At 39.0% G+C, this 27346-nt stretch overlaps 1 protein-coding gene across 5 annotated transcripts in view; it reads left to right on the plus strand.

Annotated features, from left to right (window-relative positions):
* The window catches only part of atp10d (ATPase phospholipid transporting 10D), a 218547-nt gene that overhangs the window by 130834 nt on the left and 60367 nt on the right, over positions 1-27346 (plus strand). For 4 of the 5 annotated variants that reach the window (XM_072568569.1, XM_072568561.1, XM_072568552.1 and 1 more), the window contains 8 exons: positions 1721-1852; positions 4282-4409; positions 11981-12233; positions 13725-13957; positions 16475-16663; positions 17908-17922; positions 19540-20155; positions 26144-26238. In XM_072568569.1, coding sequence (XP_072424670.1) covers positions 1721-1852; positions 4282-4409; positions 11981-12233; positions 13725-13957; positions 16475-16663; positions 17908-17922; positions 19540-20155; positions 26144-26238 — 1661 coding nt within the window. The remainder of the gene's footprint in view (positions 1-1720; positions 1853-4281; positions 4410-11980; positions 12234-13724; positions 13958-16474; positions 16664-17907; positions 17923-19539; positions 20156-26143; positions 26239-27346) is intronic. The other variant, XM_072568588.1, reaches the window with a different exon arrangement.

Below are 27346 nucleotides of genomic sequence, written 5' to 3' on the forward strand. Positions count from 1 at the left end.
ACTCATTCAATGAAGTCCATCTGGCTGTCCTTGCTACAATCACCACAGTAGGAATTTGAAAATGGTGTAAGCCAGTGACACATGTATTGGCATCTACTCTCCAAATAAGTCTAGTTGAAGAATTTGATGGGGTTTTTTTGTGAGCATTTTTAATTTTATTTTTAGTAATGTTTAAGTTGTGAGAAATTGCATTGGAAGCATTTTTCACAGCTTCATCCTCTTGGTTCCTTTTAGAAATTCAAATTAATTAATGCTTCATTTGAAATATTACAGTCATACATTTGACTTTTACTTTGGACAGTGTGCTTCGTCACTTCAGATTCATTCAGCTTGGAGGACTCAATCATTCTGATCACTTTTAAGGCAATAATATAACATCTATCAACACATACTGATTTTTAGTTATTGAATTAATGATACTATTGCACCGTATGAGGGCTCTTGTGGTGCAATGGTAATTCAAATCCTACCTGCCCAGACATTCGTAGTGTGCCTACTTCTGGGCTATCTCAAGTCCCACCTGTCACATACATGTGTTGCAAAATGTCTGAACAGGTTGATAAAAATATCTGGATTAGAGTGGTGCTGGAAAAGCACAGCAGGTCAGGCAGCATCAGAGGAGCAAGAAATTCGACGTTTCGGGCAAAAGCCCTTCAGGAATAGACCAAGAATTTACCTGATAAAAATATCTACAGATTCAGGTACACTTGTTGTCTTAGGAGAAACAGTGGTGTCATAGTAATGTCACTAGGCCAGTAATCCAGAAGCCCAAGGCTGATGATCTGGAGACGTGGGTTCATGTCACCACTGCAGCTGGTGGAATTTAAATTCAAATCATAGGGGGTAGTGTGGCACAGTAATAGTGTCCCTATCTCTGAGTCATATGTTCCACCTGTTCAAGAAGTGTGTCATAACACATCTGAACAATTTGATTGAAAGTATCAATAAATACTGTGTTTGATGTTAGTTTGAGAAATGGCAAAGAATTTCTCTTTATCTATAGTATTCTTATTCGGATGGAAGTTCAAAAATTAAAAGTGAAATCAATGTGATCTCAGAAATTGCTGTATATACTCAAATAATAGTTGACCCCCCGTCACCCGTACTTTTGGCCAAATAACCTGGAATTTTCCATATATCTTGTGTAAAAGTCGACCCTAGTTCTTGACAGATAACAAATCAACGTTGATTAGTCAGTATGCTGGCTGTCATGTCCCACTCCAGCTTTCAATTTGGTGAATGTTCCGCTCCTGGTCTTCCAGTCTGCTGGCTGTTAAGTTCCATTCTGGATTTTCAGAATTATCAGAACTCATCGTTTTTTTTTCTTGATTCATTCAGAGATCAGTTGGGCTTCTTCTAATGCTATGGTATAAATTTTGACAGGCATAAATTTCAACCCCTCAAATGTAGCATCCATGTAATGGTCAACCACATAAGTTTAATCTTAAAAAGTAGTAAAAAAAATTAACTATTACTAGAATATATATGGTATAACCATGGTGTGAAAGGTTTTATGAGCTGGTGACAATGTAAACATATGGCTGCTAGTGCAGCTTTGGAAACTGAATAGTCTAGTTGGTTAAAGAAGCCCAGTTTCTCATTATTATTGCTGTTTTATATTGTTTAGTTCTATTAATTAAGGAGAATACACAGTCCCAGTTTAATTTAAACAGTAACAATGGATTTGCAGGTGATCATTCATTATTTATTTCTAAACCAGGACATGAAACCAAAGCAATGATGAATAACAGTGGCCCTCGCTACAAGCGCAGCAAACTTGAAAGAAAGCTTAATACAGATGTTCTTTGGTGTGTGGTCCTACTATTCATGATGAGTCTAACTGGAGCATTTGGTAAGTGGCCAAAATGTGGAAGAAAGATGTCTAGTGTGACTGCATTAGGACAAGCATACCTCCCTTTGAAAGAAATTGCACAATAATTATCTTATCAGTATGGAAAAAATATCCTTTTTGTAGTATGAAGTGCTAATTCACTGTAACTATTTAATTAGTTTATGTCGTGGTTTGAACAGTGCTAGTTGTCCCTTAGACAAATCCATGTTTTTCTTAAACTAAAATGTAAGTATTGCTAATCATATATTTTAGACGTGGGCTAAGAGATTCCCTTTGTATTTGAAAAAAGAGAAAATTTATCATCATTCAATTGATGTGCTATTCAGGTGGGGAGCCAGTCAAGTTGAGAGATTATATATAAGTTGTAACTTACATCAAAACAGTCATGGGAGTGAGTTAATACTAAATAACAAAATTGTCATAGCGTGGGAGGGGGTCATTTAGCCCAGCATGTTTATGTCACTTCTCAGAATGAGCAACTCGCTGAGTGAATGTGGGTGGTAATGTTGTGTAAGTAGAATTTGACAGTCTTGCTCATGGTTCTGTTATAGTTTTGAAACCTGACCCAGGATTAAGCAAGAATGCATCTCAAGACCTTTTGAACGAAGTTTCTGTTTTTTGAGTTAACAACTTAATTTTTAAAAAAATATTGTTCAAAGGATGTGAGCATCACTGGCTAAGCAAGCATTTATTATTCTTCCCTAATTGCAGTGGACCTGAGTGAATTCCTAGGTCATTTCTGAGGACAGTCAAGAGTTAGCCACATTGTTGTGGGTCTGGAGTCCCATGTAAGCCAGATTTGGTAAAGGCAACAGTCTTCCTTCCGTGAAGCACGGAATTAGTGAACTAGTTGGATTTTTATGAGCATAACAGTGATTAATGTGGTCATCATTAGGCTAGCTTTTTATTCCAGACTTCTATTGAATTCAAATTTCACAACCTGCCATCGTGGGGTTTTAAAATATATCCCCAGAACATTAATCTTGGGTTCTGGATCACTAGTTCAGTGATGTTACAACTGCAGTCAGTTTGCAGGCACATAATTTTAACGTTTGTCTTTATTTAGCACAACATTCTTTTTCATTGTGCCACTTTAATGTTCTTAATTATAGTCATTTGGTAGTACAGAACTTGATTATTGCTGAAAGGCAGACACATTTTGTTTAAGTTTTTCATCTTGCGCTCTTCAGGACAATTTGAAAGAGCACTAGTTTGGAGATAGAAGTAATACATATGTGTACTGCACCTGTTTCATCTTAAGTAGGTGACAATCATTCATTGGTTCATTTCTCAGGGCAGTGCCATGACCAATGACAGTCAACTAGTTTAAAACATAAAGCCTGCTGTTAACTGTTAATCAGCATGAAATGGTACATTCTCCATGGCAACTCCCCTACCATTTGCAGTTCACTTCCCAACCAATCAACATTCTCTATTCACTCAATATAAAAGTTGTTTTTACTCTCAAATGATCTATTTGTGAATTGTTCTGATGAGTATAAAATAAAAATCTTTGCCAAAATGTGTATTTTATTCTCTTGATTGCATTAAACTGTATTATTGCTGCTTTTTAATCCACTTCTATCTCTGGTTCACCTATTGACAGAATAGATTTGGTTACTTTACTCGTTTAATCAATTTTTCTAATCAACCTGCTCAGAGATGGGAGCAAATGGAAGTTGAACCTGGATCTCTTGGTCCAGGGGTACGTATACTACCAGTGCACCACAACAGCCCCTTCATTTTACTTGTTTAAATGTGGTACCCTTCTAATTACCATTGACCTAAATTCTATTCACACACGATTACATTATACAGTGGCAGTTGCTATCACATAACATTGTACATTTCAGTGTATGGTCAGTTAGCATACTTGAATTTGCTTTTTCTGCTAAACCTTATTTAACCATATATGTCTTTGTCATTTAGCATGGATATTTGCCATTTTGTAGTTCTCAACACTTACCTCCAGAAGTTTGACAAAGCTACCTTTCTTATCCTGCAAGTGTCCTCCTTTCTTTGATAACTAGATATCGTCTACAAGCCTAGAATGCAATACCTTTTGTGAATTGTGTCATAAATAACGTGAATTGCATAAGCCTGTTAACTAATCTTTGAGAAATTTTTTTCATCATGGTTACCTAATTCAAATTTCTATTACTGCTCATCAGATTGGGCTGCTTTTCCTGTTACCTATGAAATCATATATGTAATTGATTTACCTTTGATCTTGGTAGACTTTTCTGTCCTATTCCAGGATATTCCGGGCTATTTACGAGATGCACATTTCCTACATCTTATTGATCAGAAGATTGCAATGATGTCATCAAAAACCTTTTCATTGTGTGCGATTTTCAAAAGAAATATTGTGAATAATGCAATTTAATATCTTAAAAGTCTAACCTTAATTACTTTTATTTTATGATTAGGTCATGGAATTTGGTTAAGTAGCTATTCGCAGTTTCCTATTTTTAATGTCCCTCAGCCAGATGGAGAACATACTCTTCCAGCTTTGGCAGCATTCTACATGTTCTGGACCATGATCATTTTACTACAGGTAAGGAGGGCTGTACAAATAACGTATGATGTTCCAGGTCTAAATCTGACCCTACTGGAAGTTTGAGCACTTCATAAGCACAAAAATTTTAATTTATAGCGTTATGCTATAAAGACAGGGGAGGCATGGATATGAAGTTGACCAAGTAATAAGCGTAGAGTCATTGTGAGTATTTTTTTGGACTGGAAGAAGGTATAGAGTTGGGTTTTCTGGCATTGATGTTGTTTTTCTCTGTGCATTATGAGACCTAGACTTGGATATATTGGATAGCTTCAGAATTTGCAGATGACAGAAAACTTGAAAAAATTATGTACTGAGGTGGCTAGTGTGAAATTTCAAGAGGGTAGAATGGCAAACATTTTAGAGGTGTCATTTTTAATGTAGATGCATGTGAAGTAATTTATTTCAGTAGAAAATAAAAATACATTATAAAATAAAAAGTGCAGGTCTAAACAGGTGCAAGAGCAAATGCACAAATCATTGAATCTGGCAGAGCAGGTTGAGGAAATAGTGAATAAAAAGTCAAAGATTAGGATTTATTAGTAGGGGCGAAAAGTACAAAAGAAACTTTTGTAATCCTATATAACACATTGATTTGGCTTTTCTAGAATGTTATGTCCATTCTGGATGGCATAATTTTGGAAGGATGTTGAGAGAGTACAGAAAAGATTCATGAAAGTAGTTTCAGAATGACGAATGAATTGGAGAAACCACAGAATTGTTACAACCCAGGAGGAAACCATTAGGCCCATTATTCCTTTTACCTGTTTTATTGCCTAGTATAAATTTCTTGCCTTTTCACCGTATCCCTGCATAAAAAGTTTTATCTAAGTGATTAATAATTACCCTGTTGAAACCCTCAATTGAATCTGCATCCACTACATTTCCAGGCAGCGCTACACTAACTACTCACTGTGCATTTTTTTCTCCATCCTTGCTTCATTTGCACATTACTTTATATCTATGTGGCAATGTTCTTTTTCTTCTACAAGTCGGAACAGCTTCTCCCTATCTACTGTACCCAGCCCATTCATAAGTTTGAAATCACCTATCAACTCTCCTTTCAACTATCTCCTATCCAAGGAGAACAATCCCAAATACTTTGATTTCGTTGCATTTTGACTTTCCACACATTGACTGGGACTGCCGTAGTGTTAAGGGTTTAGTTGGAGAGGAATTTAAGTGTGTACAAGAAAATTTTCTGATTTAGTAATGTGGATATACCTAATAGGGAAGATGCAAACTTGACCTACTCTTGGGAAATCAGGCAGGGCAGGTGACTGAGGTGTCAATGGGGAAGCACTTTGGGGGCAGTGACCATAATTTTATTAGTTTTTAAATAGGATAGACCAGATCTAAAAGTTGAAGTTCTAAATTGGAGGAAGGCTAATTTTGACAATATTAGGCAAGAACTTTCAAAAGCTGATTGGGGACAGCTGGAAAATGGGAAGCCTTCAAAATGAGATAGCGAGAGTCCAGATACAGTGTATTCCAGTTAGAGTGAAAGGAAAGGCTGGTAGGTGTAGGGAATACTGGATGACTCAAGAAATTGAGGTATTGGTTAAGAAAAAGAAGGAAGCATATGTCAGGTATAGACAGGAGATGTCGAGTGAATCCTTAGAAGAGTATAAAGGCAGTAGGAGTATACTTAAGAGGGAAATCAGGAGGGCAAAAAGGGGACATGAAAGCTTTGGCAAATAGGGTTAAGGACAGTCCAAAGGGATTTATAAATACATTAAGGACAAAAGGGTAGCTAAGGAGAGAATAGGGCCCCTCAAAGATGAGTAAGGCAGCCTGTGTGTAGAGCATCAGGAGATGGGGGAAGATGTTATACGAGTATTTTGCATCAGTGTTTACTGTGGAGAAGGACATGGAAGGTATTGAATGTAGGGAAATGGATGGTGACATCTTGGAAAATGTCCTTATTACAGAGGAGGAAGTGCTGGATATCTTGAAACGCATAAAAGTGGATAAATCCCCAGGACTTGATCAGGTGTACCAAAGAACTCTGTGGGAAGCTAGGGAAGTGATTGGTGGGCCTCTTTGTTGAGATATTAGTATCATCGATAGCCAGAGGTGAGGTGCTAGAAGACAGAAGGTTAGCTAACGTGGTGCCACTGTTTAAGAAAGGTGGTAAGGACAAGCCAGGGAATGATAGACCAGTGAGCCTGATGTCGGTGGTGGGCAAGTTGTTGGAGGGAATTCTGAGGGACAGGATTTACTTATATTTGCAAAGGCAAAACTATCCCTGATTTGAGAAAGTCAACGTGGCTTTGTGCGTGGGAAATCATGTCTCTCAAACTTGATTGAGTTTTTTGAAGAATTAACAAAGAGGGTGGATGAGGGCAGAGCAGTGGATGTGATCTATATAGACTTCAATAAGGCTTGCAACAAGGTTCCCCGTGGGAGACTGGTTAGCAAGGTTAGATCTCATGGAATACAGGAGAAACTAGCCACTTGGATACAGAACTGGCACAAAGGTAGAAGACAGACGGTGGTGGTGGAAGGTTGTTTTTCAGACTGGAGGACTGTGACCAGTGGTGTGCCACAAGGATCAGTGCTGGATCGACTGCTTTTTGTTATCTATATAAATGATTTGGAAGTGAACATCGGAGATATTGTTAGTAAGTTTGCAGATGACACCAAAATTGGAGGTGTGATGGACAGCAAAGAAGATTACCTCAAAGTACAATAGGATCTTGATCAGATGGGCAAATGGGCAGAAGAGTGGCATATGGAGTTTAATTTAGATAAATGTGAGGTGCTGTATTTTGGAAAAGCAAATCAGATCAGCATTTATACACTTAATGGCAAGGTCCTCAGGAGTATTGCTGAACAAAGAGAGCTTGGAGTGCAGGTTCATAGTTCCTTGAAAGTAGTGTCACAGGTAGATAGGATAGTGAAAAAGGCATTTGGTATGCTTTCCTTTATTCATCAGAGTATTGAGTATAGGAGTTGGGAGGTCATGTTGCGGCTGTACAGGACATTGGTTAGGCCACTTTAGGAATATTGTGCGCAATTTGGTCTCCTACCTATCAGAAGGATGTTGTGAAACTTGAAAGGGTTCAGAAAAGAGTTACAAGGATGTTGCCAGGGTTGGAGGATTTGAGCTTTAGGGAGTGGCTGAACAGGCTGGTGCTGGTTTTCCCTGGAGTGTTGGAGGCTGAGGGGTGACCATACAGAGGTTTATAAAATCATGAGGGACATGGATAGAATAAAAAAACAAGGTATTTTCCCTGGGGTGAGGGAGTCCAGCACTAGAGTGCATAGCTTTAGAGTGAGAGGAGAAAGATATAAAAGGGACCTAAGGGGCATCTTTTTCACATAGAGGGTGGTGCATATATGGAATGAGCTGGCAGAGGAAGTGGTGGAGACTGGTACAATTACAACATTTAAAAGGCATCTAGATTTGTATATGAATAGGAAGTGTTTAGAAGGATATGGGCCAAGTGCTGGCAAATGGGACTAGATCAGGTCAGGATAGCTGGTTGGCATGGACAAGTTGGACCGAAGGGTCTGTTTCCATGCTGTCCATCTCCATGACTCTATAAAAGTATGAGGCACATGGGTAAGGTAGATAGAAAGCACCTGTTCCTCTTAGTTGAAGAGTCCATAATAAGGAACCACAATTTTAAGCTGAAAGTCAGGAAGTTTCGAGGGGTTTTGAGGAAAAGCTTTTTCACCCAGAAGGTGCAGAAAATTTTTAATGCACCGCTTGGGAAGATAATTAAAGTGAGAAATCTCTCAATCTTTAAAAAGTACTTGGATAAGCACTTGAATTGCCACAATATTCAGTGTTATGGACCAAGTGCTGGTAAGTGGAAGTTGTGTAGAGTTAGAGCAGCTTTTTTTTGATTGGTGTAGAGTCGATGGGCCAAAGGACATCTTCTGTACTGTATAACTCTGTACTTCAATCTGTCCTCAAAATTGAAATTTCTCATTCCTGAAACCATTCTTCTACACTCTCTCCAGTGCATAATTGTGCACAGTGCTCCAACTGAGATCTAACTAGTGTTTTGTACAAGTTCACCTCGTCTCCTTTTTGTGTACTTTATGTCCCTACTGATAAAGCCAAGAACACTGCATGCTTTATTAACTGTTCTCTCCACCTATTCTGACATCCTCAAAGATCTGTATACCCAGGTACCTTTGCTCCTGCACCCCTTTTTGAATTGTGCAATTGTACATCGTCCTCTTCAGAGTTTATAATTCTTCCAAGTTTAATGTCATCTGCAAACTTGGAAATTGTCCCCTGAACACCAAGATCCAGATCATTGATATATATCAGGGAAAGACAAGGGTCCCAATTACAGACCTGTGGGAAACTCTAATACAAACCTTACTCCAGCCTGAAAAATATTCATTGACCATCACTCAGGAATTATTTACCTTTGAGAAGTTAAAGTTAAGAGGGAATTTAGTGAAGGTGTTCAAAATCATGAGAGATCGACATATCATGCACGGAGAGTAATTAGTCCCCATTGACATTGTGCACTATAAGATATTGATTTAAGATAATTGGCAAAAGAAGGAATGGTGACACACAGAAATCCTTTTTTTACAGAATGGCTAGGAAGTGTTTGTGTTTACTATAGGCTCCCCAATAGCAGCAGAGATGTGGAGAAACAGGTTGGGAAACAGATTTTGGAAAGGTGCAGAAGCCACAGGGTCGTAGTCATGGGCGACTTCAACTTCCCAAATATTGATTGGAAGCTCTTTAGATCAAGTAGATTGGATGGGGCGGTGTTTGTGCAGTGTGTCCAGGAAGCTTTTCTAACGCAGTATGTAGATTGTCCAACCAGAGGGGAGGCCATATTGGATTTGGTACTCGGTAATGAACCGGGACAAGTGGTGGGCTTGTTAGTGGGTGAACATTTTGGTGATGGTGACCACAATTCTGTGACTTTCACCTTGGTTATGGAGAGAGATAGGTGCGCGCAACAAGGTAGATTTTACAATTGGGGGAAGGGAAATTACGATGCTGTAAGACAGGATTTGAGGAGCATACGTTGGGAGCATAGGCTGTCAGGGAAGGATGTGGTGGAAATGTGGAACTTTTTCAAAGAGCAGATACGACATGTCCATGATATGTATGTACCTATCAGGCAGGAAAGAAATAGTCGTGTGAGGGAGCCTTGGTTGACGAGGGAGGTTGAATGTCGAGTAAAGAGGAAGAAGGAGGCTTACATAAGGTTGAGGAAACCGGGTTCAGACAGAGCAGTGGAGGGATACAGGATAGCCAGAAGGGACCTGAAGAAAGGGATTAGGAGAGCTAAGAGGGCATGAAAAATCCTTGGCGGATAGGATCAAGGATAACCCCAAGGCATTTTATGCGTGTGTGAGAAACCTGAGAATGAAGAGAACGAGGGTAGGTCCGATCAAGGACAGTAGTGGGAGACTGTGTATTGAGTCGGAAGAGATAGGAGAGGTCTTGAACAAGTACTTCTCTTCAGTATTTACGAACGAGAGGGACCGTATTGTTGAAGAGGAAAATGTGAAACGGACTGTTAAGCTAGAAGAAATACCTGTTAGGAACGAAGGTGTGTTGGACATATTGAACGACTTGAGGATAGACAAGTCCCCCGGGCCTGACGGGATATATCCTAGGATTATGTGGGAAGCAAGAGAGGAAATTGCAGTACCGTTGGCAATGATCTTCACGTCTTCACTGGCAACGGGGGTGGTACCAGGGGACTGGAGAGTAGCGAATGTTGTGCCCCTGTTCAAAAAAGGGAATAGGGATAACCCCGGGAATTACAGGCCAGTTAGTCTTACTTCTGTGGTAGGCAAAGTAATGGAAAGGGTACTGAGGGATAGGATTTACGAGTATCTGGAAAGACACTGCTTGATTAGGGACAGCCAGCACGGATTTGTGAAGGGTAGGTCTTGCCTTACAAGTCTTATTGAATTCTTCGAGGAGGTGACCAAGCATGTGGATAAGGGTAGAGCAGTGGATGTAGTGTACATGGATTTTAGTAAGGCATTTGATAAGGTTCCCCATGGTAGGCTTATGCGGAAAGTCAGGAGGCATGGGATAGAGGGAAATTTGGCCAATTGGATAGAAAACTGGCTAACCGGTCGAAGGCAGAGAGTGGTGGTAGATGGTAAATATTCAGCCTGGAGCCCAGTTACAAGTGGAGTTCCGCAGGGATCAGTTCTGGGTCCTCTGCTGTTTGTAATTTTTATTAATGACTTGGATGAGGGAGTCGAAGGGTGGGTCAGTAAATTTGCAGATGATACGAAGATAGGTGGAGTTGTGGACAGTGAGGAGGGCTGTTGTCGGCTGCAGAGGGACTTAGATATGATGCAGAGCTGGGCTGAGAAGTGGCAGATGGAGTTCAACCCTGCCAAGTGTGAGGTTGTCCATTTTGGAAGAACAAATAAGAATGCGGAATACAGGGTTAATGGTAGGGTTCTTAGTCAGGTGGAGGAACAGAGGGATCTTGGGGTCTATGTACATAATCTTTGAAGGTTGCCACTCAGGTGGATAGATTTTGTAAGAAGGCCTATGGAGTATTATCGTTCATTAGCAGAGGGATTGAATTCAAGAGTCGTGAAATGATGTTGCAGCTGTACAGGACTTTGGTTAGGCCACAGTTGGAGTACTGTGTGCAGTTCTGGTCGCCTCACTTTAGGAAAGATGTGGAAGCTTTGGAGAGGGTGCAGAGAAGATTTACCAGGATGTTGCCTGGAATGGAGAGTAGGTCGTACGAGGATAGGTTGAGAGTTCTCGGCCTTTTCTCGTTGGAACGGCGAAGGATGAGGGGTGACTTGATAGAGGTTTATAAGATGATCAGAGGAATAGATAGAGTAGACAGTCAGAAACTTTTTCTCCGGGTACAACAGAGTGTTACAAGGGGACATAAATTTAAGGTGAAGGGTGGAAGGTATAGGGGAGATGTCAGGGGTGGGTTCTTTACCCAGAGAGTGGTGGGGGCATGGAATGCGCTGCCCATGGGAGTGGTAGAGTCAGAATCATTGGCGACCTTTAAGCGGCATTTGGATAGGTACATGGATGGGAGCTTAATCTAGGTTAGAAGTTCGGCACAACATCGTGGGCCGAAGGGCCTGTTCTGTGCTGTATTGTTCTAAGTGAAATACATTACCTGCAAGTGTGGTGGAGACAGGGTCATTTGGGATCTTCAAAAGAAAATGTGACAATGTGAAACAAACTACAGGCTATGTAGAAAAGAAGGGGGGTAGAATGAACTGAATTTCAGAGGCTTTACAGAGACCCAGTACAAAAATAAGGGCTGAATTGTGTGGTATGAAAAGGAAAGCATACCTCACAGAGACTAGGAAAATCATTCAGTGAGTTTGCTACAGTTGCATTAGCTGAACAGTGTAGGAGGTGGTAACCAGCTTTTAATTGGAAGATAGAAGTTCTGAAAGGAAGATTTTTGAAATGTAAGATGCTTGATTTTCTGTAAGAATTATATTCAGCATTGTGAATTCACAAAGATACTACATGTGATTTTTACAGTCTATTTTATGTGCTCTGAAAATAGTGATATCAATAACATCAAATATTCAAACTTAAACCTATGCCATCCTGGCTTTTTATTTTTAAGGTGTTGATCCCAATTTCGTTGTACGTGTCCATTGAAATTGTCAAGTTGGGCCAAGTACTTCTCCTCCAGAGTGACATTGACTTGTATGATGAAAATACAGATTCTACCATTCAGTGTCGGGCGTTGAACATCACTGAAGACCTGGGGCAGATTGAATACCTATTTTCAGATAAAACTGGAACACTTACAGAGAACAAAATGGTTTTCAGCAGGTGCAACATTGCTGGGATTGAGTATTTTCATAAAGAAAATGGTATGTTTCTATTTTGTTTACAATTTAGAAGTTTCATTTACAAAATATGACTGTGTTTTGCTAGATTTTGAAAGCACTTTAAATAATCACATGGACTACCTCACTGTCTGAGGTCATCCAGTCAGTTCATGGATACACCTACCAAGACGATTTGACGTATTTATTTCTCAAGCTCAACCCACTCAGCGATCTATGTTGAAAACATTTTCATTGATTGTGAAGCATCTGAAGGTCATCAAAGGTGTTATTAGAAGTGTAATTCTTGTTCCTTTTTCCAGTAACGATGAGGTTAATTTAATTAAACTTAGTTTACTTTATAATTTTGTACTATTCTATTTAATGGAGTGGGATTTAGATAATAAGTTTATAGATTTTCTTAAATTATATGAGAATATTACTTTTTGATGCCAGTTTCCTTCTAAAATGAGAAACTTGTGTTAAATTTTGGTGTTTTATTTTGTTTGTCAGTGAATACTTCCTCTTCATATGTACTAGTTAGGACTATTGACTTGAACGCTGACTTATGTGTTGAGAGAAGCCGTTCCAGGCAATAGTAATAATCTTGGAATCCCTCCAGTTTGGAAGCAGGCCATTAGTCCCATCAAGTCTGCACTGACCCTCCAAAATGCATCCCACCCAGATCTCCACTGAGAAATAGTAGACATCCAAGAAACCCAGGGGCAGTACCACATAGTGAAACTAAGCAAAATCTGGAATTGTGCCCATGAATAGGTACTAAAGTGTAGACAAAAGTCCAATGGAACCCAGTATTGGGGCAAGAGATTAAATTATCAGGGTTTGAACAGCCATTGAGGCAGTCCATGCGTGACTGTAGGTTTTAAGGGAGAATGAAAGCTAGATCTTTGAAAGTTAAGAACTGACATTCTGTGTGAAGGAGGCAAAGTTATAATGCGTTTTGATGTCTTGTAGTGTCAGTCTGATAGTTGTTGATGAGAAATTCCTGGAATCTGTCTGAACGACATATTCTGTTTGATATTCTTTGTGGGCTGATGAATCACAGTTTGACTGTTAATTTACTCTTGCCTCATGTCAGTTTCGGGTTATCGAATGCAAGATGTGCGGATTTAATTGTTTTATATTCTAACTTTGCACAGAAAAGTATAGTTCAAAACAATGGAGTCTTGTGTGGCTTTATTCCCTTACTAAGTACATAAGATCTCAAACTTTCTCTGCTTTAAACATAAGGAAAATTATTGATCCCCAACAAAATCATAACAATTTAATGGTCTCATCATTGATCTTAACAGAAAAGAGTCATTTTGTGCTCATATACACTGAACATGTGTTTAAAACCAATTTTGTGCATCATGTCTTGTGTAACGTTTAAAAAGGATATTTGTAAAGAATGTTTGAAATGTACTGAGATTTTTGATCAGTGTTATTTGTCTGAAGAGAACACGAGAATGTTTGAATCAATCCACTTCAATCCTTTATATTCATATTGATGTTTGTCTTTCACCTGTCCAATAGCAAAAAGGCTGGAGTTTTATCAGAATTTTAATTCTGAAGATTGCTGTAACACTTCTATGGAACCTGTTTGTCACCATTCGAACAGTTGCAGCGCCCTACCAATAATGGGAAGCCATAGCTCATTAAATTGCTTGACTTCTAAAGGCTCAACATTGACTAAGAACGATGTATATGAGGATGATGAACATGGAAAGATTGCACATTCACGTCAAGTAGCATTCAGCACCTCAATTGTGAGTATGCCCACTTCGTGGTGTTCCTTTTAATTATAAGGTCTTATTATTAATGTCTCCATTTTATTTTCCTAACTTTGATACAACAGATGGTCATTGAAACCTCTCACTTACCACTTCTCACTTGTAGTCCATCTTTCTCAGTTTAACACATTTTTCCCAAATTTATAGGCCACAAAAGCTGCAACAGATGTATGATCAGTATGTTTCTTTTCTCACTTAAGCACACATGTTTATGTTTGAAAAATTGCACCAAATATAAAGCTTTAAAAATCTATTCTTTTTATTAAATCTGGAAAAGTATTGGAATTATGAAAGCTAATGTTAAAGCTCAAGCTCAGTAGATTATTTTCACAGTTGCAAATATCACATAGCAATAAAAACATATAAATAAGGAATAGAGATCAGCCTTCATAGCTGATGAGTTTCTGTTTTGAATTGCCTATTCCTATCTTCCCCCAATCGTCTTTGATTTCCTGCCTAACAAGAAGGTATCCATCTCTGGCTTAAACGTATTCAACGACCTCAATTTTACTGCCTTCTGAAGCAAAGAATTCCAGAGATTGACAGCCCTCAGAGAGAAAAAGATCCTTCTCATCTGAAAGAGCAGCCTCTAGTTCTGTAAGAGTTCCCGGTATTTCTGGACTGTCCCACAAGAGGAAACTTTCTTTCTACGTCCACTGACTCAAAACCATTCAGAATCTTAAAAACTTCAATTGAGTCAGTTTATCATAGAATCCCTACACTATGGAAGCAGGCCCTTCAGTCCAATAAGTCCACACCAACCCTCGAACAGTAACCCTCCCAGACCCATTCCCCTACCCCATTTTCTTGCACTTACCACTGACTAATGCACCTAATCTACACATCCCTGAATGCTATGGGAAATCTAGCATGGCCAATCCACCTCACCTGCACATTCTTTGGATTGTGAGAGGAAACCAGAACACCTGGAGGAAACCCATGCAGACACTGGGAGAATATGCAAACTCCCAGTCGCCTGGGAATATGCAGTCGCCTGAGGTTGGAATCGAACCTGGGTCCCTGGCGCTGAGAGGCAACAGTGCTAGCCACTGAGCCACCGTGCCGCTCTGTTCATCTGTGAAAATGTTAGTATGTTATAAAATATGTAGTTGCAGAGCATTTAGGAATACATAGCATAATCAAGCAGAGTCAGCATAGAAGAAATCATGCCTGAAAAATGTAATACAGTTCTTTCAGGAAGTAATGGGTATGGTAAATATGAATTAACCAGTAAACATAATATATTTGGATTACTAAAAGGCATTCAATAAGGCTACTTACCAAGCTATAGGTCTGTGGTGTTGGTGATAGTATATTACCATGGATAGAGGATTGGCTAACTAATAGAAAGGACAGAGTAGGGTTAAAGGGGGCATTTTCAGGATGGCAACCTGTAACTAGTGACATGCCACAGGGATCGGTTTTATAGCCACTATTATTGACTACATGTGTTACAACTTGGATGAGGGAATTGAATGTACTGTCGCCACATTTGTGGATGACGCAAAAACAGCTGGGAAGGCAAGTAGTGAGGATGTCACAAGGAGTCTATAGAAGGATAAATCTGAAATTAAAAATTGCTGGAGCAAATCAGTGAGTCTGGCAGCATCTTAGAGAGAGAAACTGGATTAACATTTAAAGTGTAAAGTCTCAACTTCAGAATCTTCAGAACCAAATGATCAACTTTATTTCTCTCTCCACAGATGCTGTCAGACTCACGAAGTTTCTACAACATTTTCTGTTCAATTCTTAATAAATTCCATATTTATTTTAATTATAATAAAGGTATTCTGATATTTCACAAATGTGGGTCATTGATGTTGAGCAGTAACTATAAAGTTAGTATTTAGTTAAAAATCCAGTTATATCTCACTCAATGTATAAGTTTAGCAAAAGCTTTCACCGTAAAGTTAACAATATAATGCATACGAAGTGGAAGTTCTCAAATCATCGGTTGCAGCATCAGGGGACCTCAGCAGTACACCCTCTGGAGAAATCACATGTTCATTATCTGGAGCTTGTCAATTTCAATAGCAATGCTGACAGTTTCACATCGTTACAAGCAAAATAATCTGAATAATCAAAGATTAAAGATTGTTCACACAAATGGTTCTGAGAATGTGGGATGTGCTGGCCTAGGAGGTTATTGATACCAAATCAATTGAGATGCTTAACAGCAGGCTACAGATTTTAAAAGAAGGATATGCATCAACATTAAGAACGTGAAAAGCAGGAACTTGGCATACAGACAGAAATAAAGCTGTTGGGTGTAATAAACTAACAGCACAATCTTTATGGTGTAAAGGTCTTTCCTTCAGAATGGCTTGTGGAAGATAAAATCATTAGACTTGCACCTTAAAATAAATTACCATTTCTTTCTCCTTTGTTGTCTACACACACTTACAGTCTGTCTTCCCCAATTTCTGCCTCCTCACTCTCTCTCTACTGCAGGTTTAACAAATTCCTTGCCTAAAAATGTGTTTTGATTTTCAGGAGAGAGATGTTGCACCAGATTCTCAGCTTCTAAGGAAATTAGAACGAATCGCATCTCAGCCGCTACATTTGTTGAATACAGCAGAAAATGTGCCTTCCCTGGAATATACTTATATTGTGGACTTCTTCCTTGCCTTAGCCATCTGCAACACTGTTGTTGTGTCATCCCTTAACCAGCCAAGACAGCGGGTGAGGTCAACAGTTATCCAGTGTTTGAATTGTTTAATTATAGTTTTCTTAGAACTCTGAAATGTGGATTTAAAGTGTGATCTGACTGATGGTGTGAAACTCTGTTGTTTGATTTATATGGGTTCTGTATGAAATTAGTAAGTTTAGTTTCACTCTGTTTTGTGTCAGTTCATGATGGAAAGCTGCCTCTAATGTAATATTTTTTCCTAAAGTGAGATCATCCTGGCATTGTTAGTGAAGGACGTTGCATACTGTTACCGGTGCAATGGAAGTGAGGGGGTAGGGCTGGGCTTATTTGATGAGAGTTAGAGCTGAGACATCAAACCTTCGTTTTGACATTAGGTCCAAAAAAAAGAAAATGTGTCAGTATCACTGAATAAATTTGAAATAATGATTAAATAAGATGTATCATGGTAGGAACAGAAACAATGTGTAGGAATAATGGGTAGAAAGGTATAAAGTTGGATGTGAGTTCATGTATAGATTTTCAGGTAGAGCTCCTTCCAGTGTGAAAAAAATTAAGGTTTAAAATTGCTCAGGTTATGCTATTACAGATGATGAAGGTAATACATTGCGATAATTATTGTTTTTACAAAACTTGAAAATAAAAATACAGTAACCCTTAATTAAATATGTAGGTGGCCCCAAATGTAGTTTTGTACTTTGAAAAAGTCTATTCTTTAAAGGCCATTTTTCAGTGAGGTGTTAACTGAGGCGCTATCTGCTTCTTCTGTTTGTTGTTAAATGTCTATTGTAAAAAGAGTGATATTCTCCTGGGGCCTTGGCCAATATACCTTCTTTAGTCTATGCCACAAAAAAAATCATCAGGCAGTTCAACTCATTGCTATTTTTGGGACCTTACCATGGAAAAAGTGATTCGTGGGGGTCTATCCACATTATACTAATGATGTAATGCAATTAATTTATTGTGAAACACTGGCAAATTAAGAGGAACTAATAAGTTCTTTAAACTGTTTTAAGAATGTGTAAGCTTTTTTTAACGTATCATAATTAGATTTCCATGTTTGGAGTCCTTGTTAATAGATGGATTGGTGTTGAATGTTTTTTGAGATTTCTTGACTTCATGCAGTGGCATAGTTCAGGCTGCTTACAAAATAGGTATAATAAGTGCAATGAATTTCAATTGATCTTAGTTTTCTAATTTTACCTGTTCTTGAAAAAGTACCCATTTGATTGCTACTAATTTATATTAATGTTTTCATTTTGTATTCTTGCTGTCAAAGATGGGGCAAAAAGAGGTATGGTAATTTATCTATATGTGAAGTAAACCTTGAAATTGATAAAATCAATTCAGCTCATATGTTTAAAGGAAATGCTTAAATATATTACATATTTGAGGAGTCACAGACCTTGGGGTGAAGATACACCCATTATTGGTTGGGAGGGAGTTCTAGAATTCTGACTGGCAACAGTGAAGTAACAGTAATGTATGACTAAATCAGGAAGGTGTGTCAGTTGGAGGAGAACTTGGAGATAGTGATGAGTTCATGTGTTGTTCTGCTTGGTTGTAGGAGCTGCTGATTTGAGTAATATCAAATTTCTTACAATGTGCTGTGTGGTAACAGTCAAAACTTGAGCTCAGATCATATTGATTGCTTATGACACCTGATTAAGGATCAAGTCTGATGCAGGTTTAGATATGTGCTTGAGTCATTATTATTGAAAGTACTGAATCATAACATTATTAAATGTATAGTTTTTTTAAGTTTATTTTTAATTGTAGCAATTACATTCACAATCAAAAGCGATGATTATCAGTGAACTAATTTTTTTTTGGAAAAAAGGAGACATTCAAGAATGCCAAGTTTCAAAGGGAGTTACATTTTATTGTGAATGAGAAGAGGGTCCTGATTGATTGGCACGTAGACTCTGACCACTAATGCCATGGACAAATCACCCAGAAGCTGTAGTTTGCACATTAAATTCAAATTTAAACTTGTTGAGGCCAATGGGGAAGTGAGACAAGGTCTACCTCTACTTGGTAGAGATAGACCATTTGAAAGGTTGAAAATGCGGATATGAATATTAGTTTACTTAGAAAGAAAGGTTTGGGGGAGGAACAAGTGAACAGTGAAAACAAGGGATTGAAATCATCAATATTTTAAAATGGAAATTTAGAACTACATGTAATTGAGTAATTTGACATAGATTATATGCAGATCTTTAAAATATTTTGAATGAGCCTAACACAATTGTGTTAGACTAAAGACAAAAAGGCAAAAGAATCGCAGAAGCTAGGAATCAGAAACAAAAACAAAATAAAATTGTTATAGCTTTTTGTAACACTATTAACTAATAATGGCATACGGCATCTTATGACTCCATGACTCTAAGTGCATTGACTGCATGGTGATTACATTGGCCTGCTAATGTGATCTGTACTCTCGCATTGTGATTATGTTAACATTGAATTTTTCCTTCAGCTCTTCCAGAAATTTGTGCACCTGCAAGTTTATTCATGGTGCATCAATTTGATTTGCTGGAATAAAATCCTAAATAGATCTCTTTTAACATGGATTGCTAATTACACATCTTAGTGTTTTAAACACATGTTGGCTTTATCTGTTGATTTGAGCAGAGTTGCATTGTAAACCAATATTAGTCAATTAAACTTTAGAAAAGTTTTAAAACAGAGGGAATTCTCTAGGCAATTACGTATAAGTCATGATTCTTAACTTGTGATGAATAATGTGGAATAACAAAGTGTTAATGATCCCTTGTCCTCCTCCAATGTATCAAAAGTTCATTTTAAAAAGCACTGATATTCAGTTGTTGGAATGAATTGACTTTTTGTATTCATGGGAAGGTGGCAAAGCTCATTTATCTAATTGTAATATATTTTTATGTCAATAAAGGTAAGAATACCTTCATTCAGCAATACTCCAAAGAAATCACTGGAAGAGTTAAAGCTAATGTTTCATAGATTTTCGGTGTCTAGTGCAAGCCCTTCCTGTCTTTCAAGTAGAAAAAATTCATCAACAGAAAGTCCAAGTACTTTTACTAACAGACTGCTAAATCGAGTGAAGCCAGCTTCTTTATCCAATGCACTCCAAAAACAAATGGAAGAATCTGCTGGGTTAACCAAGGAAACTACTGGTGGCCCCTCTGAAACTAATGAAAATGTTCCAAATGTGTCAAAAGAGCTTGATGAAACTGCAGGCCTTTCACCCACAATGCAGGGCATCTCTGCAGAAGAATTGCGTTATGAAGCTGAGAGTCCAGATGAAGCTGCGTTGGTACATGCGGCTCGGGCCTACAAGTGCACTTTAATATCTAAGACCTGTAGTCAAGTCACTGTGGAACTTAACAAAGTAGGACGATTGCATTTTCAACTCTTGCACATCTTACCATTTGACTCAATTCGAAAGAGAATGTCTGTGGTAGTCCGACATCCACTGACTAATAAAGTGGTTGTTTATACAAAAGGTGCTGATTCAGTAATGATGGATCTTTTGGATGCCTCTGCTAAAGGTATGTAGAATCTTACTTGTACTAGCACTTGTCTGTCCTTGAAATATTTCTAGACTCTTCAACCTGGAGGAATATCCTGTCTGCAACTGCCTGTCTAGCCCTGTTAGAATTTTATAAGTTTCAATCTGATAGTCATTCTTCTAAACTGCAGTGAATACAGTCCCAGTTGAACCAATCTCTCCTCATATGACAGTCCTGAAATCCCCAGTACTGGTCTAGTGAACTTTCACTTTAGGTAGGGAGAATAATATGCTATAAACAGGAGTAAAAATGTTTTTAAAATATATAGAAGAGTTTCTTCCTCATTTCTTGTCTCCTATGCATTATAATCCAAACAAAAAGAAGTCAGACTGAGCTGTAACTGTCTGAATCACATTTTCTACCTCAGTTAGAAATGAGTGCTTAGTACAGGTATTCTTCCTCTTATTACAAATAGGCTGAAACAAAGTTTTTAAATATCGATGAACACCAAAGGAATGAGAAGTGACCACAGTGAATTGGTCTAAGTTTTGATTGATAAATCTTTAGGCAAATTGATAAGAAATAGTCAAATAAGTATGTGATGAAATACAAAGCAAGTACATAGCAGAACTATGTACTGTAAGGAGGCTATTATTCCACTTGTGTGAAAAGTGATCATAGCCAAGAATTGAGGTAAGACCCAGTATTGAGCTAAAAGTAATGATTTACACAAATGTAAACTTAAGTGGAAATCCAGTAGACTGGGAGAGCTATATAACATAATAAAGGGATATACGTAAAGTCATAAGAGGTGCAAAAAGGGAATATAAAAGGAATTGGTAAGTGATATGTTAAGAAAATGAGCATGTTAAAGAGACCATTAATGACAGATGCAGATGAGAATTATGGACATTAGGAAATCGCAGTCTTGTCAAATGACTGCTTTGCATTTGTTTTCACAATGAAGAAAGTGAATAAAATACCAGCTGTTGAAGGGTAACTAAAATATGTTGAGGTAAGGAAGTTAGTGGATTTAACACAAGTTTATTTTAAAAATCTGGAAATAGAAAATCTAATAAAACTTGAAATGGACATATCTCCAAAACCTGATTGTCCCCAGCCAGACAATGAAAAGTAGTAGTTGAAGACATTACATATATATCACTCACCAAAGCTCATTATGTTCAGGAAATTTGCCTTTGCTCAGAAAAATATCAATATCACTGTGTAAGTTAAAAAGGATGGAGGGAGAGGAGAAGAAACCAGCAAAGTATGAACCTGCCTGTTTAATATCACTTGCAAAGCCAGTACTTTTACCCCATCCTCAATTGCTCTTGAAACTGTTGTTGCTGCAGTCCTCATGGCACTGATCTACCCACAGATCTATTAGGGAGACAGTACCAAGATTTTGACTCAGTAGTAGTGAAAAAATGCTGATGTCGTTCCAAATCAGAATGGTGCATGACTTTTAAGGTAGTTTGGAAACGTTAGTGTTTCCATGCACCCACTGCCCTTACTCTCCTAGAGGTTTGGACAGCGCTGCCAAAGGAGCCTTGGCAGGTTGCTGATTTTTGAAGATGGTACATACTTCTAAGACTGTGCTTTGATAATCAAGGAAATGATTATTTAAGGTGGCTAATGGGGTGTCAGTCAATGGGCTGGATGATAGCTTGAGCTTCTTGAACCTTGTTTTAGCCAAATGGAGACTCTTCCACTCCATGAAGATCCTGAAGGTGCCTAGTAAATGGTTGAGAAGTTATGGGGAGTCAGAAGTTGAGTTACTCATCAAAAAATTATGCGGTTGTCTTCTGATACAATCACAATATTTATATGACTAGTCTGGTTTCTGATCAAAGTTAACCTCAGGATGCTTATATTGGGAGGTTCAGTGAAAGTAAAGAGGGAGGTGGGGTGATGGTTAGATTCTCTCCTGCTTAAGATGGGTTTTGCTTCATACGTGTATGGTGTGAATCTATCTCACAATATCAGATTAAGCCTGAAGTTGTCCACATCTTGCTACATGTGGACATGAACTGCTTCATTATTTGAGTTGAGAATGATAAATCAGTGTTATGAGGGACATCTAATTTCATGCTGCCTAGCAGCCAGCGGAGGCAGAGATCCATTGCTTGTATAGGGCTCAGGAGAGGAACGTCCTTCATCTGAGCTAGTTCTGCTGTAACCCTTCTATCATTCTGTAAGAGAGAGAGTGGAATGTCAGTGAATGTGTATCACTGTTTTTGAGTGATGTGATTGCTATAGCTTAATAGCTGGAGGAATGAAAAGTACAATGAAAGAGAATGAAAAGGAATAGCACCAGGCATACCTAAAAATGAAGTGTAAACCTAGTGAACTTACAAAACAAGACTACTTGCTTGGCAAACAGCATAAGAGGCAAATGATGGACAGAACTAAGTGATCTAGTCTTTCCACATCTAGTCATGAATGATGGTAGGAGAAAGTGAGGACTGCAGATGCTGGAGATCTGAGCTGAAAATGTGTTGCTGGAAAAGCGCAGCAGGTATATGGTAGACAATCAAACAACTCAGAGGAGAAGGAGGCTCCACAATATCCCCATTCTCAATGCTGGAGTACCCAACACATTACTGCAACAGATAAAGCTGAAGCATTTGCAATAACTCCAGTCAGAAGTGCCAAATGGATAGTTGATCTTGGCCTCTTCCTGAAGTATCCAGCATCAGCTAGTCTTCAGCCAATTTAGTTTCATTCCACATTAAATCAAGAAACTTTAGAGGCACTAGATACTGCAAATACTATGGGCCCTGACAACATTCCCACAATAGTACTGAAGGTTTGTGCTCCAGAACGTGCTGCAATCCTACTCGCACTGTTTCAGTACAGTTACAAAACTGACATCACCATGGCAATATGGAAAATTGTCCAAGTATGTCCTGTACACAAAACATAGGACAAATCCAACTTGGTCAACTACCGACTCACTCATCAGTGCCAGTGTCCCAGAAATCTAAAGCCCTCCCTCTTACACAGTCTCTCCAGCTACACATTCATCCAACACAGTGGCACCACAGTGGTTAGTAGTGCTGCCTCACAGCGCCAGAGACCTGGGTTCAATTCCTGACTCAGGCAACTGTCTGTGTGGAGTTTGCACATTCTCCCAGTGTCTGCGAGGATTTCCTCCGGATGCTCCGGTTTCCTCCCACAGTCCAAAAATGTGCAGGTTAGGTGAATTGGCCATGCTAAATTGCCTGTAGTGTTAGGCGTAGGGGTAAATTTAGGGGCATGGGTCTGGGTGGATTGCTCTTCGGAGGGCCGGTGTGGACTTGTTGCGCCGAAGGGCCTGTTTCCACACTGTAAGTAATCTAATATATCTAATTTTACGTTAACAAAGAATTATGGGTAGCTCTAACATTTGTAAAGGGAAAGGAAGAATAAGAATATCAATAATGAGAGAAATGTTTACGGCTGGGAGGAATATAAAAACTGTTATATTTCAGACTTAACTTTCAGACTGACAGTAGTCTCCTTATTTAAATTTATCCCTGCAGTTTTCATTTCAATTTTTGCCCTAATACCCTAAAACAGCCGCCCCTAATTTACATGCCCCAGTTCCTGCCTAATACTGTCATACTTAGACTTTTGCTAGTTTCATACTTTCACCCAAGGACTACTCTTTCTTTTAGTGATTGATTTATTGTTCACCGAGAAACAGTGAAAGATATTGTTTTACATGCTATACAGGCAGATCTTACCATACAAGGTGTATCAGGGTAGTAGAACAGAGTCGAGAGCGGGGTGCTGGAAAAGCACAGTAGGTCAGGCAGCATCCGAGGAGCAGAAGAATCAACATTATGGACCTTCCTGATGAAGAACTTATATCCAAAACGTCGATTCTCCTGCTTCTCGAATGCTGCCGAACCTGCTGTGCTTTTCCAGCACCCCACTCTCGACTCTGAACTCTAGCATCTGCATTCCTCACTTTCTCCTAGCAGAACAGAGTGCAGAATACCGTGTTACAGCCGCAGAGAAAGTACAGGGAAAGAGATCAAAATTAATATTTAAGAGGTCTGTTCAAAAGCCTGATAACACCGGAGAAAAAGCTGTTCTTGAATCTGTTCATATCTGTATTCAAACTTTTATATCTTCTGCCCAGCGAAAGAGGGTGGATGAGCATATAAGCGGGGTGGAAGAGTTCTTTAATTATGTTAAAAATCACACAACACCAGGTTATAGTCCAACAGGTTTAATTGGAAGCACACTAGCTTTCGGAGTGTGCTTCCAATTAAACCTGTTGGACTACAACCTGGTGTTGTGTGATTTTTAACTTTGTACACTCCAGTCCAACACCAGCATCTCCAAATCATTTGATTATGTTGGTAGCTTTCCAGCAGTACCAGGAAGTATAAATGGAGTCAGTGGATGGAAGGCTAGTTTGCTTGATGAACTGGGTTGTGTTCATGACTTTCTGTAGTTTCTTGCAGTCTTAAGAAGAGCAATTTGCCATACCACACTGTGATGCATCCAGATAAGATGCTTTCAATGGTGCATCTGTAAAAATTAGTAAGAGTGCTTGTGAACATACCAAATTTCCTTAACCTCTTGAAGGAGTAGAGACATTGTTGTGCTTTATTGACTATTATGACAAAGTGGGTGTACCAGGACAGATTGTTGGTAATCATCAATCCCAGAAAATTGCTGGTCTCAACCATCTCCACCTCCGCACCATTGATGCAGACAGGGGTGTGCCCTCCACTCTGCTTCCTGAAGTCAATGACCAGTTCCTTAGGTTTGCTGACATTGATGGAGAGATTGGTGTCTTTACAGTATGCAGTTAAGCACTCAATCTCTTCCCTCTATTCTGTCTCATCGTCGTTTGAGATCCAACCTACAACAGTGGTGTCATCAGCAAATTTGTCAATGGAGTTGGGTTGGAATTTAGCCATACAGTCATGAATGTACAAGGAGTATAGTAGGGAGCTGGTACACAGCCTTGCAGGGCACAGATGTTGAGGAGTATGATGGAGGCAGTGTTGTCACCTGTTCTTACTGATTGCAGTCCATAGGTCAGGAAGTCAAGGATCCAGTTATAGAGGGAGGAGCCAAGACCTCGGTCTTGAAGTGTAGAGAGGAGTTTGTTTGAAATTATGGTGTTGAAGGCGAAACTGTAATCAGTAAGCAGGATCCTGACATGGGTATCCTTGTTATCAAGCTGTTCCAGGGATGAGTATAGCACCAGGGAGATGGCATCTACTGTTGATGTGTTGCACCGGTAGGCGAATTGCAAAGAATCAAGGCAATTTGGTATGCTGGTTTTGATGTGAGCCATGCTGAATTTCTCACAATAATGTACATCTCTATGACTTCATAATTATGGAGGTCAGAGCCACTGGGTGGTAGTCATTGAAGCATGCTGCATGATTCTAATTGGTAGCAGGATGGTGGTGGTCTTCTTGAAACAGGTAGAGACTTCAGATCATAGTAATGAGAGGTTAAAAATGTCTGCAAATAATCCTGCCTGCTGGTCCACACAGACTGGCTTATTCTGACTGTTGAGAGGAAGAAAAGCTAGGCACTAGAATCTTGAGCAGGGATAAATATTTCCAGTATTTTAATTGGACAACTTTTCTGCTCATCCAATACTGGATGTTGGGTAAGTAGTCTGATAGCACCGAAGAAGGGCTTATGCCCGAAACGTCGATTCTCCTGTTCCTTGGATGCTGCCTGACCTGCTGCGCTTTTCCAGCAACACATTTTCAGCTCTGATCTCCAGCATCTGCAGTCCTCACTTCCTCCCCTAAGTAGTCTGATAATTTAGGAACAGTAATCAAGGAAATGTTTAGTGACTAGAGCTGGCTTTCACTAGTGCACATACAAAACTAATGCTGTGCTTTAATAATTCTGTGATTCTAAGTCTTTTGAACAAAGTTCCAATATATAGCATGCATGTTTTCAAATGTAATATGGGCTGTGTTTAATTGTACACAATATGTTTCTGCCATACAGGATAGGTTGCAGGACTGGTTCTCAATTGACTTGTTTATCTTGCAGACCAGGGGGAACAGAAGATCATTCAGGAAAGGACTCAAAATTATTTAGATGATTATGCCAAAGAGGGACTCCGTACTCTCTGCATTGCTAAGAAGGTATGGAAACAGAACATTCAAGATGTGACATTGCACAACTTGTGTATTACAAGCCAGTTCCACACCAGGGAATGAAAATTGAAAGCATGCAATAGCAATGTTCAGGATTTATCAACATTTTTTGAATTTGTTACTTGATTTGAGACCATCTATTTTACTGTGTATTTGTGAAAAAAACTGTATGGTTTAAAACCGCTCTGTTTGGATATGGTGTTACGAGTTTTTTTTGGCAAAAGTAAGCTCCTGCTTATGTCCAATTTGATTACAGTAGAAACAAGATTCAAGCTTGCATAAAGCAAAATCAGAATAGAAGGCAGTGTTTGTAGTCTGAATTTGTTGAACAACATGTTGAATCCAGTAGATTGTAAACTCCTAGTTGGAAGTTGGAGCTTGTGTTCAGCTTCAGAGAAACACTGCAGCAAGCCAAGGACAAGCATGCGAGCATGACAACAAGAATAGTTAATTAAATAGCAAACAATAAAAAGCTTTGATTCATGCTGGCTGTCTGAACGGAGATATTATATACAGTGGTCACCCAATCTGCATTTGGTCACCAGACGAGACCACGTTGTGATCAGTGACACAGTTTCCTAAATTGATAAGTATATGTAAATTCATACACCACTTGGAAGAAGAGTTTGAGCCTTGGACAGTGAAGAGAGGGAAGGTAAAAGGACCAGTGTTAGTCTTCCCGTGATTTCAAGTGAAGGTCGCATGGGAAGGGAATGAAGTGTTGGGTGACCAATTGTCATAGAAGAAAGCTATCTTTGAAATGCTGACAGGGGAGTGGAGGTACAGATATGTTTGGTGGTGGCAGAAATGGAGGAGGATGATCCTTTGGTTATGAAGGCTGGCAGGATGAAAATTGAGGACCTGTTGTGGCTCAGGGGGAAGGGGCGAGAACAGATGTGTGTGGAAATAGGTTCGATAGGGTAAGGACTCTGTGTGGTAGTGGGGCAAATTTCTCGAAAGTTGAGGAAAAAGGAGTGTACACAGAGCACTGTTGTGGAAGATAGCTTTGTCAGAACACATAAAATGAAGATAGAAATTATGACTCGACTAGATTCCTTATGGGAGGAAGGTGTGAGGAAATATAATCAAAGTGACA

Source organism: Chiloscyllium punctatum, chromosome 1, assembly GCF_047496795.1.
Source record: "Chiloscyllium punctatum isolate Juve2018m chromosome 1, sChiPun1.3, whole genome shotgun sequence".
In the NCBI taxonomy this organism is placed as follows: domain Eukaryota; kingdom Metazoa; phylum Chordata; class Chondrichthyes; order Orectolobiformes; family Hemiscylliidae; genus Chiloscyllium; species Chiloscyllium punctatum.